This window comes from Urocitellus parryii, chromosome 3, assembly GCF_045843805.1.
Source record: "Urocitellus parryii isolate mUroPar1 chromosome 3, mUroPar1.hap1, whole genome shotgun sequence".
NCBI lineage: Eukaryota > Metazoa > Chordata > Mammalia > Rodentia > Sciuridae > Urocitellus > Urocitellus parryii.
Window position 1 is genome coordinate 53,385,418 of NC_135533.1, and position 14,598 is coordinate 53,400,015.

Genomic DNA, 14,598 nt, shown 5'->3' on the forward strand with positions numbered 1-14,598 from the left:
TGACCCAGGAATAGGAGGGCACTGGAGAGGCAGTAGCTGTCAGCTGAGTTCCTGTTCAGATCTGGGCGAGGAAGGCTCACAGCAGAGACTGAGAGCAGAGCAGCAGAGTGAGAAGCTGCTCTCCTCCCCCCTTGGAAGGCTGCAGCGCTCACCGAAGGCCACACCTAAAGGTTTTCCAAGGCAGCAGTTCCCTAATTTTTGGTGTCAGGATCACTTTATACCCTGAAAAAATTTGTGAAGACCCTAAAGTAGGATCACCAAATATTCCATGGGACCCACTCATGTCAATAACTTATTTGCTGTTTGGGTAGAATTCACAGGTAACTGGGTATCCTTTTAAATTTGAGTTTTGTTTTTCATCTTTGCTAAAACTGACATCTCTGCCCCAAAGAGCTTTTACTTATGTAAGTGATGTCCACCTCCAGTTGTGTCGAAAATGAAGAACAGGCATTTTAAAAGATTTATTGATACTTTTAAAAGTGACAAATAAATCCATCAAATATTGAAATAATCATCATGATTTGAAGAAACAAAAATCAATTAAATGTTAATATTCCTAGCACATTTTTAAGAAATAAAACATAAGTTTTAAATAAATCCTTTTTCACAAAAAAGAAAAACAATTTTGCAAAACCATCTGATTCAATTCAATTATATTTAAGTAAAAATTTTGATGCGTGGTTTACAGAAGACAGCTGGATTCTCAAAACTCCTTCTGCATCCATTCTGTTGTGACACTGTGCATCACGCAGTTTTTAGAAACTCCCCTGAGCACTCAGGAGAGACTGAGATGGGGAAGAAAGCACCTAACATCGACATGACAGCTGTCCGGACTCTGGGTGAAACTTGGACTGCCCCAGGTCCCTGAGACCTCACTGAGACTTCAGTGGCTCAGGCTGTTGCCCGTGATAGACTCGTATCCTCTCACCAGTGTGTACCTTTCCACTCTGTCACCACAAAGTCAGCAATGACACAAAATCATCTTTCATTAGTAAATCTCACAAAGATCAGCAGAAATAGAAGGTGTTCCCTGGGACATTTTGTATGACCCACTGGATTCCAATCAATTGCTTATCCCAAGCATGCAAAGCTGATGATAGCTTTGATCCTATACCTTTTCTTAGAACCTTCTTAAAAAGGCAGAATTTTTTGTGATATGTTTGGATGGATGACTATGTGTGCATCTCATCTAAAAATGGAGCAACATATACATTTAAAAATTTTCACCTACAAAAACTACATTTAGTTAATATACAATTGGAAGACTTTGAACACAAGCTTATACCTTGAAACCATCTCCACAATCTATGCCATAGATTAACTTATGTCTATACCTAGCACCTCCAAAAGTCTCCTCCTGCATTTTGACTCATTTCTTCTTATTTTTTATTATTACTTTTTTTAAATTTATTACTTATTTTTTACTATTTTCTGGCTAGGACCCTGAATTGTGTCTTAGCAGAATTTTCAGCATTCAATACAGTGTCGTTGACTCTAGGCACTATGCCCAGAGTAGATCTCTAGGACTTACTCTCATTTGATGTAGTATTTTCATGTCTGTGGAAGGTGTGGAAATCGTCCCCAAGTGTTCCTCATTTTCTGCTCACCTGGCATCAACATGGCTTCTCCTGCCTGCCTGGCCCCCCTTTTGTTCTTGTCAAACGACTTTGTTGCAGTTGCCCCTGTTGTTCATCTCTCAAGAAAGAGAGGGACTCAGGGACCTGGGCCACAGAAGGCCAGCCTTCCTCTCCTCACTGAAGATGGAGTGTCACAGTGGGTACAGGACCCCAGGAAAACAGGTCAGAGTGAAGATGTTGAGCAATTTGGGTACTTTAGAAACAGTCCTCAAAAGGACAAGTCAGACCAGGGCATAAAAGGTGAGCCCATTAGAACACATGACAGTGAAGGTGGGGGAAGAGACCCCAGCTCGTGTGCATCCTCCCCAAAGCACGCAGGGTCCTGAGTGGGAGCAGTGGAGACCACAGGAGGCCTGTGGCACAGACTGGCCTGGGCCTGCCACCACGCCCCTGGGATGCAGGCACACACTGCAGGTGAGAACTAAGAGCCCATATGATCCATGAAGACTTAGGGGGGAAGAAATTAATATTTCCACCTTTTGTGTAAGAGTCCATGAGACTCCGTGCCAGGAAGAGAGAAGGACCGTGACTTCACTGTGTCCAAGCCTCTGATGTGCTGCATCCCTTACCAGGCTCCTGGACACACGGTGCATGGCACAGTCGCCACATTCTGCTGTGCACTTTCAGTGTTCCAATTTCCTCTGTAGCCCTCGGAACTATTACTGCCACATGGGCACCTACCCACTTCTCAAGCAAAAGATGCATCTCTGTACAAAGGAAAACTTATCTCTACAAACACCTGCTAGGTTAGATAGCCTGCGTGTGGAAAAGTGATATCCATTCTCATCCTTGACTCACACCTGTGCAGACAGGCTCTGCCGGCAGGAGAGTTAACAGTACTCAACAGCCTGAAAGAGCTCCAAGAAAACAGCAACAGCTCAGAGTATGAAAGCCAATAGCGGTTTCTGGTCAGATTTATTGTCTGGAATAAAGGATGGAGGAAACTTCAACAACAGTGTAAGAGTTAGAGATTCCATTTCTGACCATAAATATACTAAACAAAAGAATCCTTATTCTAATTTTAGATGAAGTTCTGATAATTGAAGTGTCCAAAACAACTAATTGTGATTTGAGGAACACCTTGTCAGAATGATAAGAATTATAGAGGTGCCCAAGTCACTGGGTAACTTACTCATCTTGAAAAACATCTTAAGTGAAAGCAAGTGAGAATACTCTGAAACTTCTGGCTTGGATTCAGACACGAGGAATGCAAAGATAAATATGAAAGAGTCACAGGCTCTGCAGCAAGAGAGGAGCACAGAGCAGGGGCACAGTTAGCCCAGCGCCACCCTCAGGAAGCCAGGGCTTCTGAACTGGGCTAAGCTTTGCTTGATAAGTGCAGTCACCTGGCAGAACCATGTCCGTTGCCCTGTGTCTCCTCAGGAAAGCATCTGTCAGATTTCTACTCCAGGGGTAGAGTATATGGAAAGAAAATTCAGGTCATGGAGAATCACAGCCCTGCCTAACATTACCTGTTAGTTATCAAATATAAAGGCAGATTTCAGCACTAACAGTTATTAAAAACCCCACTCCTTTTAGTTTTCTGTTGCTTCTAGAATATTTTTGCTAAATGAGGCTAAGAAATACTTTTTGTCCCCCAAAGTGATGTCAAGTTGGTGAAAGAGGCAGGAAAGAGCCTGTCACTTCTTGTGCCTGTGGCTTTCCCAACGGAACACGAACTGTTTCAGTTACTTTGTGATTTCCACTGTCTTTTTTGTGAATATGTATTCTTGTTTGTATGAAAATTATTTGACGTGAAAAACCATCAAGCATTTGTTCCGTGATGTTTCTAATGCTAGATGTTTGGCATTGGGAATTCATGAATAAGATGCAATCCTTGCTCCAAGGAAAGAATCACACAAACTAGATCATAAATTTTCTCTCCAATTATTTTGCAAAAATATATTTAATATTAAATGTTAAATTGCATATTAGGTATAGATTGATGGGTCAAGGGACATTTGCCTTTTATTTTGAATTAGAACAACGGCACTCGAAAGAATATTCTGAAATACCAAGTTGGTTCTGGAAAGTCACAAGCGTGGGCTGCCTCTGCACACCACACTTCCCTCCTTTCTGAGTTCCTGATTTTAGTTTATCTCGTTTTCCAAATAATTCTTTATTCATAAATTGTGTCCCAAAGATAACGAATGGCTTAGAGCAAAGACACATTCCTCCCGTAGCCTGCTGTGTGTGGAGCCCATGCCGAGCTCCCCCTGCTCAGGAGTCAGGGCACGGGAGGCCCAGGAGCCCTGAGGATGGCGGCAGGCTACATCACGGACCTTGGGCCGCTGGTCTGGGGCAAACATTAGGCTTGGTTGGAGAGATCACAGCGAAACACCAGCCCCACAAACTGAGTACCTCTTGGAGAGACTGCTGGTTCTAGAAGGTCTCTGGCTGGCCTCTGTGTGGACTGTCAGCTTAGTCCTCTCTGAAATCACTACAGGAATGTGATGATGCTGGTGTCTGACCAGCACTCACCCAGGAGATCCCATTATATATTTCAATGATGCCACCATGCTACTATATGGATCTTTAATGTCCCCTGAAAAGCTCATGTTTTGAAAGCATGGCCTTCAGTACAGCAAGAAAGGGCCTTTTTGGTGATGCTTGGATCATGGGGGCTGAAATTCCATTGGTGGATTAATCCATTTGATGGGTTAATGATTCGAATGGACTACTACTACCAATTCAAATGGTGGCAACTATAGACAGGTGGGATGTGGCTGGAGGAAGTGGGCCACTGGGGACATGCCCTGGGGACTGTGTCTTCTCCCTGGCTTCATTCACTCTCCTTCTCTGCTTTCTGTCTGCCATGAACTGAGCACATTCCCTCCTCCACGCCCTTTCACCATGATTTTCCACCTCATCCAGAGCCCGGAGCTCTGAGGTCAGCAGGCCACGGACTGAGCCTCTGGAACAGGAGCCAGAATAGACTATTCCTCCTCTAGGTTGTTCTTGTCAGATATGCTGGTCACAGTGAGGGACAGCTAACTAACACCATCAGAGAAGGGCAGCTTCTCTCCCCTCTGGGCCCGCATCATTCCTGGTGAGTGGGCATTTCAGAGTTCTAGGAGGAGCTGCACTGACTGCAGCAGTATGGCTCAATTCTTCTCTGACAGACTGTGTGTTCTCATGTTGTGTGCTGGTGTAGCTTAAGGTTGAGGACACTACCCCTGTGTGTTCCAGTGAGCACGGAGATTGGGGGATTCCCACTCACTGTCAGCTGAGCAGCCCCGGCAGGGCCCTGAGGTCCAAAGCCGGCAACAGGACACATCTGTCTTGTCTTCCTCTCTCCCACTGCATCATGCCTCCTACAACAGAGCACTGTCTTGGATGGTGAGGAGGAGGGAATGGGGAGGATGAGCAGGTGATCTTTTCTCAAAGAATTATTTCTGAGTTGATTGCAAATTGTTCACTTTGGCTGTCTTTTGAGAAGTTTGCTAGAGTTAAATTGGTTCCTGGAGCAGAACACACTGACTTCTCAATTAAAGATAACAAAGACAGTCGTCAAACTCTTCGGAGATGACATTTTCGCTCATTTTCTGATAATATGGCTTTGGAAGTGGTGACACGGTGAATATTTTGAGTCCACATAGGACTAAAGTAAGACATTTTATTTTTTATTATAGCAGTTGTTGAAAGTAATTTTTAAAAAGTGTGACATTTTGACTCACCACTGTTTCCTGGATAACTTTTAATAAATTTTCAATGAAATGAGCTAATAATAATTTAGTTGGGAGGAAATTTAGTGTTAACAAATGAATTTAATTTTTAAAATTGTGGGTCTATCTGTTCATTATCTTTCGAGATAAGCATGTATGCTTCATTGACACAGGACACACTAGGTGACAAGTGTGACATTGAGAAAACACTGCCTGGTGAGCTGAGGAGTAGTAGTGATCTCAGGCTGCCTCCATCTGCACCATCCAGTTGCCAGCTTCAAGGGCTTCACCAAGGCAGTGTCCCCCAGGCACTGTTCCCATCTCCAGCGACACTTCTCAACTGTACAGAGCCATTGGGCGGAGATCATGTGCATTTAAATGCAACTTGTGCCTGTTGCTGTCACCCATCTTTTAGCAGAGTAGAGTAGTACCTTTTCCTAGCAGGTCGTCTGCATCAATTTGTTGACCGATGGATACATTAATTGCCTTAAGTGTCATCTTCATTGCTTCCATGTTCAATATTTCTTTTTAAAATATTCTAATAGCTCCACCCACTGCCCTCTTTATCCAGTAAGGATTGGTACTTAAGACTGGGTCTGCTTTTCAATTCAATGCTTGGAGATTTATTTCTTGGGAATATTCCAAAGCCCATCTGTTTCTTGATTCTAAAAATAAACCACGACCCCAGAAACTACGGCAGGTGCTCTCTGTCCAAAATGTGGCCCTGTGCCTATGTGAGGAGAAGTTGAGCGGGGTGGCAGGGGGGAAAGACCCACAGGTACACAGTGCTGCTGTCCTGCTTCCTCCTGAGGAGAGCAGGGACAGCAATGTCCATCTTTGCAACATCCTAGGAGCGGGCAGGGGAGAAGTCGGGAAGACCTGGCAGAGCCTCAGGGACCAGTGGCTGCTTGCTCTTCTTTTGCAGCTTCTGCTTCCTCACCCACACACAGCTGGTTCCCTGCACTGCCTCTGTAGCTGTGGGCTCCGTGGGGCGTGGGCCTGCCTTGGTCAGGCGTGCTCATGACTGAGGTTGCGCAGGAATCAAGTGACCTAGAAGAGAGGAAACACGGAGACGTCTTCAGGCAGAAAGGATGAACTAGATGTTCTTAACCCATTCTAGTTCTTGTCACTTGGTCTTGTAATTTCCTTGCTCCTGTGATTTGTAAGATGAGACTTTCTCACCCATGGCTCTTGTGTTGTTTCAAAGTTGACTTGATTTCTAAAATTTAATGAGAAGCAGGACAGGAGGTGGCAGGCTGTCTGGGGTCTCAGCAGTGCTGGCTTAGGAGGTGGGGCTCCCTGACCAGCCTGTGCCAGGCGGGTGCGCCCTGGCACACGGGTGCCTAAGGAGACAGCAGGGCTGCCCTCGGCCTGCCGCACTGCACACTGGGCCATCACACTCAAGTTCACATTCTGCCTCGTTTGTCTCCACCCTATCTCCCCTTCGACTTCCCTTCCTACTCCCAGAGTCCAGTTGTTCTGTTTTCTAATCTACATCTTCCATTCTTATGAACTATGTCTGTTGAAATGTTTGGCTTATCCCAGACAAAGGTAATTAAATGGACGATTTTTCTCCATAATGGGACCTAAGGGCCACATTATCTAGCAGTTCTGTTACCTTAGTCTCCCTCTCTTTCTCCACCCGCTCTCTTTTTGTCTCTATCAGACAATGAAACGAAAAGCATTTCTCCACTGGAATTATTTATTTATATCATTTATCACTGCTATATTAGATAAGGAGGAAATATTCATCCATTAAACCTTTGAAGTAGAATTTTCTTATATAAATGCAAATTTTTAAGAACACCATATAAATGCAATAGGTATATCATTCTCTATAAAAACACAAATAATGCATGCTCTTCCCAGTAGCTATCCAGCTCAGCATTATTTAAGCATTCTTGTTTCAGTTGCCCCAGTCTGCCTTACCATTGCCTGTCTCCACTGGCAATCGCCTGATTCTGCTGGAAGGATTCCCGAGTACCATTGTCTTTCCAGCTACCTTTGACCCCTTGACCATAATTCTGGTTCTCCTTGCTAAATTTAACATTGTTATATAGAAAAAAAATTCTTTAATTATACAGTGGTCCCTCAGTATCCAGGAGGATTGATTCCAGGGCTTCTCTGCCTCCCCATGGGACACCAAAATCCTTAGATGCTCAAGGCCATTCTATAAAATATTAACCCATAACCTGTGCACAGCCCACTGGACACTTTCACTGCAACCGGCCCAGCATCAACAACAGACTCTCCAGTAGTGGTGACTGGAGATGCAGAAAAAACATAGAGACAAAGAAAACACAGAGACATTATCAAGTAAAGTTGGAGCCAGGTGGGATTCTGCACTCTAATGGAGGAACAGTGACCCAGAACTAGCTCTGCAAGTTTATTATATAGGGTCTCATAATGAGGAAGTTAAACTATAGGGGCACTATAAATTGCTTAAGGCTTGTGACTTGTCAGAGGCTTCTCTGTCCAATAACAGGTTACAGATCTAGAAACAGTTTTTGCAGCTATCCTACTGTTGCAATCCTAGGAACATTCTGGTGCACTCAGGAAACCCATTGTCCTGGGATGTCTGATAACATCCTTGCCTTTGGCAAGCAATATATCCCAGGCTTGGCTTTTGCCATTGCCACAGGATCAGCCAATGACTGAAGGCTCATCCGCCCTCCACACACTTTACATTATCTCTAGATTACTTCTAATATACAATATAATGTAACTGCTATATAAACAGTTGTCATACTGTGCTGTTTAGGGAATAATGACAAGAGAGCAAGTTTATACATGTTTGTACGGTTTCTTCAGAGTATTTTCTGTCTGCAGTTGGCTGGATCCACAGATGTGGACCCCCTGGATATGGAGGGCTGACTTTACACATGAATCTGTTTTGGTTGAAGCTACTGTCCATTTTGCAGACTCTTTGCACAGATGACCTTTATAATAAGAAAGAAGGGGAGATTACAAAATGACTTTAGAAGCAAATAGGAGCATGTTAGTGTCTGTCACCGCTGTTTGGACTGCGATCCCACTTCTCTATGACCCAAGACCTGTGACACCCTGGTCCCAAGACCTCACTTGACTGTGCCTTACACAATGGACCTATCCTTAGCTTTAAAAAGCAGGGAGTCACGGCTCCCCCAGGGCTCCCGCAGCAGTTAAGACGCACTCTGGCTGACCACACAGGTATTTGGTCTGGGGGTAGACCCCTCCTGATGTCCACTCTCTCGTGTTTATTTTTGTCTTCACCCCTGAGCCCCGTGTCCTGCCTCCATGCCCTCACCCACTCTCCATGCCATGGGTGTTTTGTCCATCCTGTGACTTGTCAGGCCCGCCAGGTGGGCTTTGAGTGATGAGATAGACTTGTTCCCGGCCTTCAGAGAGCTAATGATTTATTGGGGAACCCTGGCTGACTATTAATAATTTGATATATTAATATTACAGAATGTGAAACATTATTGAGGTTATAAACAGGATGCTGCAATAGGGAATGAGGGTGATTTTGTGGAGATGGATTCTTGGTGTTCTAAAAGGTGAGAAAAAATTTAGATATCAGAAGTAATTAGAAAAGAAAATGGATTGTCAGGGAACATGAGAGAAAGTGGGAGCTTCTTGCGAGTAAGAAAACCTAATGATGTGACTCTCCAGGTGACCCGTTCTTGGGCTCCATCATTCCTGGACCTTGGGAATGTTTACTTGAAGACTTCTTGAGAGAAACTTCTGTATCATTAGACCTCGCCCTGTAAAGTTCTGTAATTAGATTTGATCTTGACATATTAAAACACCAGTTGTATGTCTTCATCTCAGAAAAGGATATCAAATTTGTATCCTACCGGCTCCCCCCACACCTTCAAAAACTCCGTGTACTGTACTTTTCTAGTGAGGTCCTTAAGACCTTCAAGACTCCCAGTTGTCTCGCGTGGACGCCTTCGTTGGGAGGATGGGGGTGCCACAGCGTCCCACCATGCTCGCCGCGGCCGTGTCGGCACACCTGGCTGCCTGCTTGCCTCTGGGAGGGAGAAGTGATAACACTGACCCGTGACAGGGCGATGTGTGGAGTCAGCCACAGGATCTTCGCCAGCATCCCGTCCTGTCTCTTGTCTTACGGCAACACTATTTCCAGCAGAAACACAATCCTGTGATTCAGGGGTCTTCCCTGGGTTTAGTATGATTTTAAAATTCTAACAAAGCTTTCTGTGAGCTATACAGTAGTTTTCTTCCTTAAACAGAACGTGCATCAATTTAATAGCAGTCAGTATTGCTTGGAATAGATTTAGAATTCCATCATAGTCACATGAGTCCATTAAAACATGCAGGTGCCACATGGACACTGAGAAGGCAAATGAGCTCCTATTCAGTGTGAATATGATGATCTGCACAAGATATGTGACTTTCATATTGGACAACTATTGATTACGTGCTTTTCATTACCCTGTCAGAACTACACGTTCGTTTATTGTGGGTATTGAAGTTTGGCTTTAAAAGCAACGACTGGAAGCATTGAGAAGCCCTCTTTCTTACGTGAATAGTCCTTTCTAGGACAAAGTCTTCGCATGCCAAATATGTTTATTTGTTAAAATAGATTCATGCCCACTATCTAGTTTGAAATAGCATACTGGCTCTTCGGTGGTTTAAGTCTCATGCATGTTAAATATGACAAATATTTGGTGTGAACTCTATGAAATGAAAATGCTTTGGAATAAAGTGATGACAGGAGTTAGAAATCAATATTCATTAAGCCCTTTTCATGGCACAGTGACTGTCAGGAGTGTCACCCAGGTACCTAACTGAATCCTGCAGAGCCCTGCCCTCTAGGATTCTCATGGTATGGATGAAGAGGTTGTCACTCTGCAGGATGCACGGACACCCAGGACAACATGGACAGGGAGCCTGCAACCATTGAAATCCATCCTCAAAGTGGGGCCTGCTTGCCCTGGCAAAGCAATTTCCATTGCGACAAAGAGTCTAAAGTCTCTCTGTGGCAGTTGTTTTATAGTGCATCTATAGAACGGGATTATAGTGTCATCTTGTCTCATAAGCTTAATTGGTCTGTTTAATGGGTATGTGCAGTTATTTATTTTTTTTTCATTTGTTTCATTTGAACAGACTTATAGGAAAAGCCCACAGCATCATCTGAGTTTCTGATTCACATTAAAATGCAAAAAAAGCAGAGATCCAAAGAGTCTTTCAAATTTTGAACTCTATCTGGTATACCCCATTTCACTACTTGTGACATTTTAGGACATTGAATCTGTAATTTTGAGTCATGAGATTCATATTTTTATAACAAATATTACATGGTATTTATCCTAGAGCTACTATAAATCTAGGAAATAATTTTGCTCTATCATACCAGAAATAACCAAAATAAACCTATTTAATCAATACTTCCTGGGTTGACCCACAGCATGTTTGCCTGAGGAACCTGTTGGTAGACACAGATTTACAAAGACCAGAGACTCTGGGTGGGAGTTCAGGGGTTGGGGGACAAAGGAGGAAAGGATACCACATGAGAGGCAGCAACACACATCAGGCTTGCAGGTCCCAGCTGCAGGACAGGAATGTCCCTCAGCCTGAGCCCAACCAAACCACCCAGAAGGGAGGAGAGAGGGCATGCCTAGTGAGGACATCAGAGCAGGCCAGGAGTCTTGGTGGTATTGCTCAGCAGCACAGCGGGTGGGTGGACCCTGGCCAGATGCCTTCCAAGGGTAGCCGTGGTATAGACATAGCAGTAATCAGCTCTGTGATCTACAGCCCCATGGGCTGGGATCCTGGGATCGGACCACAGAAATGTCTGCTTGTGGAACTGGAGGCTGAAGTCCAAGGTCAATGCAGACCTCTGGGTGCTCTCCGTGACGTGCAGATGGAAACTTCCCCTGGGCCTTCCCATGGTCTTTCTTCTGCGTGTGTCTGTCCTAATAGCCTCTTCTAAAGACCCCAGTCATCCTGGATTACGGCTACTCATATGACCTCATTTAACCTTAATTATCTCTTTACAGCAGTTATCTCCAAATACAGCAGCATGCTGAGCTCCTGGGTGTTAGAACTTCAACATGTGACTTTGTGGGGGCCATAACTGAGCCCATGACCGCATCTTAAAACTCCAAGGCTCCATCTTATCAAAGGGGAACAGCTGTCGCATGAGGTTTTGCAAGGTATGCAAAGCAGGCTAGCTCTAAATGGCCCAAAGTCTGCTAGTTTGGGCTATTTTTAAAATAATTGGATGTGTAAATATTTGAGCTTGGTGCCAGCAGACTTTTGAGTTGAGGTTCTCAGCCTGCAGTGAAGAAATAAACAGCCAGGAGAGAGTACACAGTAACTCCTCCCCAGGTTCGTTTTATCTTACTTTTTGTTACTGGGGATTCCACTCAGGGGTGAATTACCACTGAGCTATATCCTCACTACTTTTCTTCTTTTAAGACAGGGTCTCACTAAGTTGCTGAGGCTGGTCCTGAACTTGTGATCCTCCTGCCTCAGCCTCCCAAGTTGCTGGGATTATAGATGCGTGCCACTGTGCTCCAACCTGGGTTCATTTACATATGTACAAGAGCAGGCTGCCATCCCTGCCCAGCTCTGTGGGAGGGGGCACCTGGCTCACAGTACACAAGCACTGCAAAGGGAGCAGCTCTTTGAATTTTGTTCTTGTGGCTATTTGTAAAATTTAGATTTCTGCAGCAACAATCCCAGACTGGAAGTTAACTGAGTTTATCCTTACTCAATTTTGAATAACATGCAGTTTTAATAAAACCCCGCATTTCACTAAACCTGCACTGTGGGCCTTCCCTGGCTGTCTCAAGCAGAATCTTGCCTGTGGTCCCTGCTTCCTGCATCTCTCCAGTGCATTGCGGGCCTCCTCCACTGTGCTGTGATTGCCTTTGGGACTGTTTTCGTATGTTGTTCTTCAGGGCCTAAGAGCCACATCAGCTGAAGGAGCCATGTCACATGAGGGACTGTGGCCTCTCCATGCATTTCCATTTCTAGCAGAGATTCCAACAAATCATATGTGCTCATCTAACATGATAGAACAACTTCAGGAGGAGAGTTAAGAAGCAGCTGGTAAGCCCAGGTACCTAGGAGCCACACCAGAGTAGCCCAGAAGTTCCTTTTTAGAATATCTTCTGTAAATCCTGTAAAATATCATTTGCCTCCTGGGCATGGAGAATGCTGCTTGAGATTTGCTTCATTTTTAAGAATGGAAAGCTCCATGGAACAGAAATGTAAATTATTTCCACTGGGCTTCAGAGGCCACATCCTCACCAGGGAGAACCCCAGTGAATGGGCCTGGGTCGTCATTATCCAGCCTCTCTCCAGCCAGCCGTGTTGTGGTCTGCTGTCTGGTTGGGAGTGAGTGGACTTTACGGTACGCATAGAGAAAGAAAGCAACGCCTCATTCCAAAGCGTGAGTCACACAATCACCCCGACTGTGTGCCTGATCACATCCTCAGTCTTCACTCTCAGGTTTTGAGAAGCTACTTGGGCCAGGTTTAATTTCTTTCCCTTCATTAGCGTCCAATACTGCATTTGGGCAGTTGGAATTTCCCTTTTGATTAAACAGTTTGGATATTGCTTTTATTATTTGAAAACTCAGAACCCAGGGTTTATAAAATTGACTAGGCTAAATGGCGTCACAAGCTAAGTGTTGAGCTAAACTCGCATCAGTTTTTCTCACTTCCTCACCCATGATTTTTGCTCTCTAGTAATCTCTGCATGAGTTTTCCGGGAGATTCATCTGAGGTGCTTGTTACACATGCACAAGTCAGGCTCCCTTGACATTTGGACCCATCCTGGGGGACTGACAATATGTAGACCCTTGGATTCACAGGTTGAAACCGGATCCCCATGTGAAACTGGAGACAGAGCCTCTGAGGACGTACTTTACGTTAAATGAGGTCATAGGATGGGGCCCTGATTCGGTAGAAGTTCTCATGAGAAGAGACCAGAGAGCTCGCTGGCTCGGCCTGTGCCCACACAGCATGGAGGTGGCTGTCTAAGAGCTGGGAGGAAGGGCTACAGCAGGGACTGAATGTGCATGCACCTTGATCTTGACCTCAGCCTCCAGAATGGTGAGAAGATGAGTACCTGTTGTTGAAGTCATTGTTTATGATACTCCATAAACAGCCAAGCAGAATGACACAGAGGGAAGACTATAGACAGTTAAAAGTGCTCCAGAGGATTCTGGCCTTGGCTGGAGTCTGAGCGCTGCTCTAGGACCCTCTCACATGGACAGTACCAGGGAGCCACTGCTGAGGCTTCTCCCTGATCTCAGGTGACCAGCCCCAAGGAAACAAAGCCTCTGCTCTGAAAGCATCCCACCATGGAAAAAACAGCTTAGCCAAAGTTCCCTACGTGCTGTTAAAATAAAGAAGTGTTTTTATCAAAAGTTTTACAGTTTGGGGGCTAGGGATGTGGCTCAAGAGGTAGCGCTCTTGCCTGGCATGCGTGCGGCCCGGGTTCGATCCTCAGCACCACATACAAAGATGTTGTGTCCGCCCATAACTAAAAATGAATAAATAAATATTAAAATTCTCTCTCTCTCTTTAAAAAAAAAAAAAAAAAAGTTATACCGTTTTGCCAAAGCTGCTGTGTGTGTGCCCAAGCCGAGAGAGTGGTGCTCACCCATTCTGCAGCTCAGACCCAAGGTGCTCCTCCTCCCTTTGGTTTTGCTCCTCCTCCTTCACATTGTTTTCCTGTCCAGCCTGAACTGCCCCTGGGGATCCTCATAACTTGATGTTATGACTTCAGTCAACCAACTTCTCTTCCAGCCAAAATGACCCCGTCCTCACGAGACTTTCCTTCCTCCCCTGGGGCCTGGAAGGTGGAAACTCATTTACTAACGTGTTTTGGCAGGGGTCATTAGTGCAATCAGAATTTCACAGGTGATACTTGTGGACTTGTGTTCAAATGCATGGTTCTGTGGAAACTTGGAAGTTTGTCACAATCTTTCTGTAAAAATCTATATTTCAGAAAAGTTTTAGGTTCATGGCAAAATTGAATGGGAGGTACAGAGACCCCATGTCCCCGCTGCCCTCACACAAGGACAGCCTCCACTACTATCAACATCAATAACCAGAGTGGTACATTGATACGTCTGATGGACAAAGTGCATAGTTATATCTGGGGTCATTGCTTATTTCTGCCGTGTATTTTACGATAAACGTGAATGGCAGGCACCCACCATTCTTATGCCATGCAGGTAGTTTCTCTGCCCTAAAAGTCCTCTCTGCTGCTTCCACTCATCACTTCTCCCCCTGACCCCCAACAACCATGGGTCTTCTACTCTCCCCACAGTTTTC

The 14,598-nt window shown here is 44.8% G+C and overlaps 1 protein-coding gene across 1 annotated transcript in view; it reads right to left on the minus strand.

Annotated features, from left to right (window-relative positions):
• Positions 1-502: 502 nt before the first annotated feature.
• The window catches only part of LOC144253641 (CUB and sushi domain-containing protein 1-like), a 136,479-nt gene continuing 122,383 nt past the window's right edge, over positions 503-14,598 (minus strand). Inside the window, exon 4 of the mRNA XM_077795960.1 lies at positions 503-6,352. Within this exon, the coding sequence (XP_077652086.1) occupies positions 6,321-6,352 (32 nt within the window). The 3' untranslated portion in view covers positions 503-6,320. The remainder of the gene's footprint in view (positions 6,353-14,598) is intronic.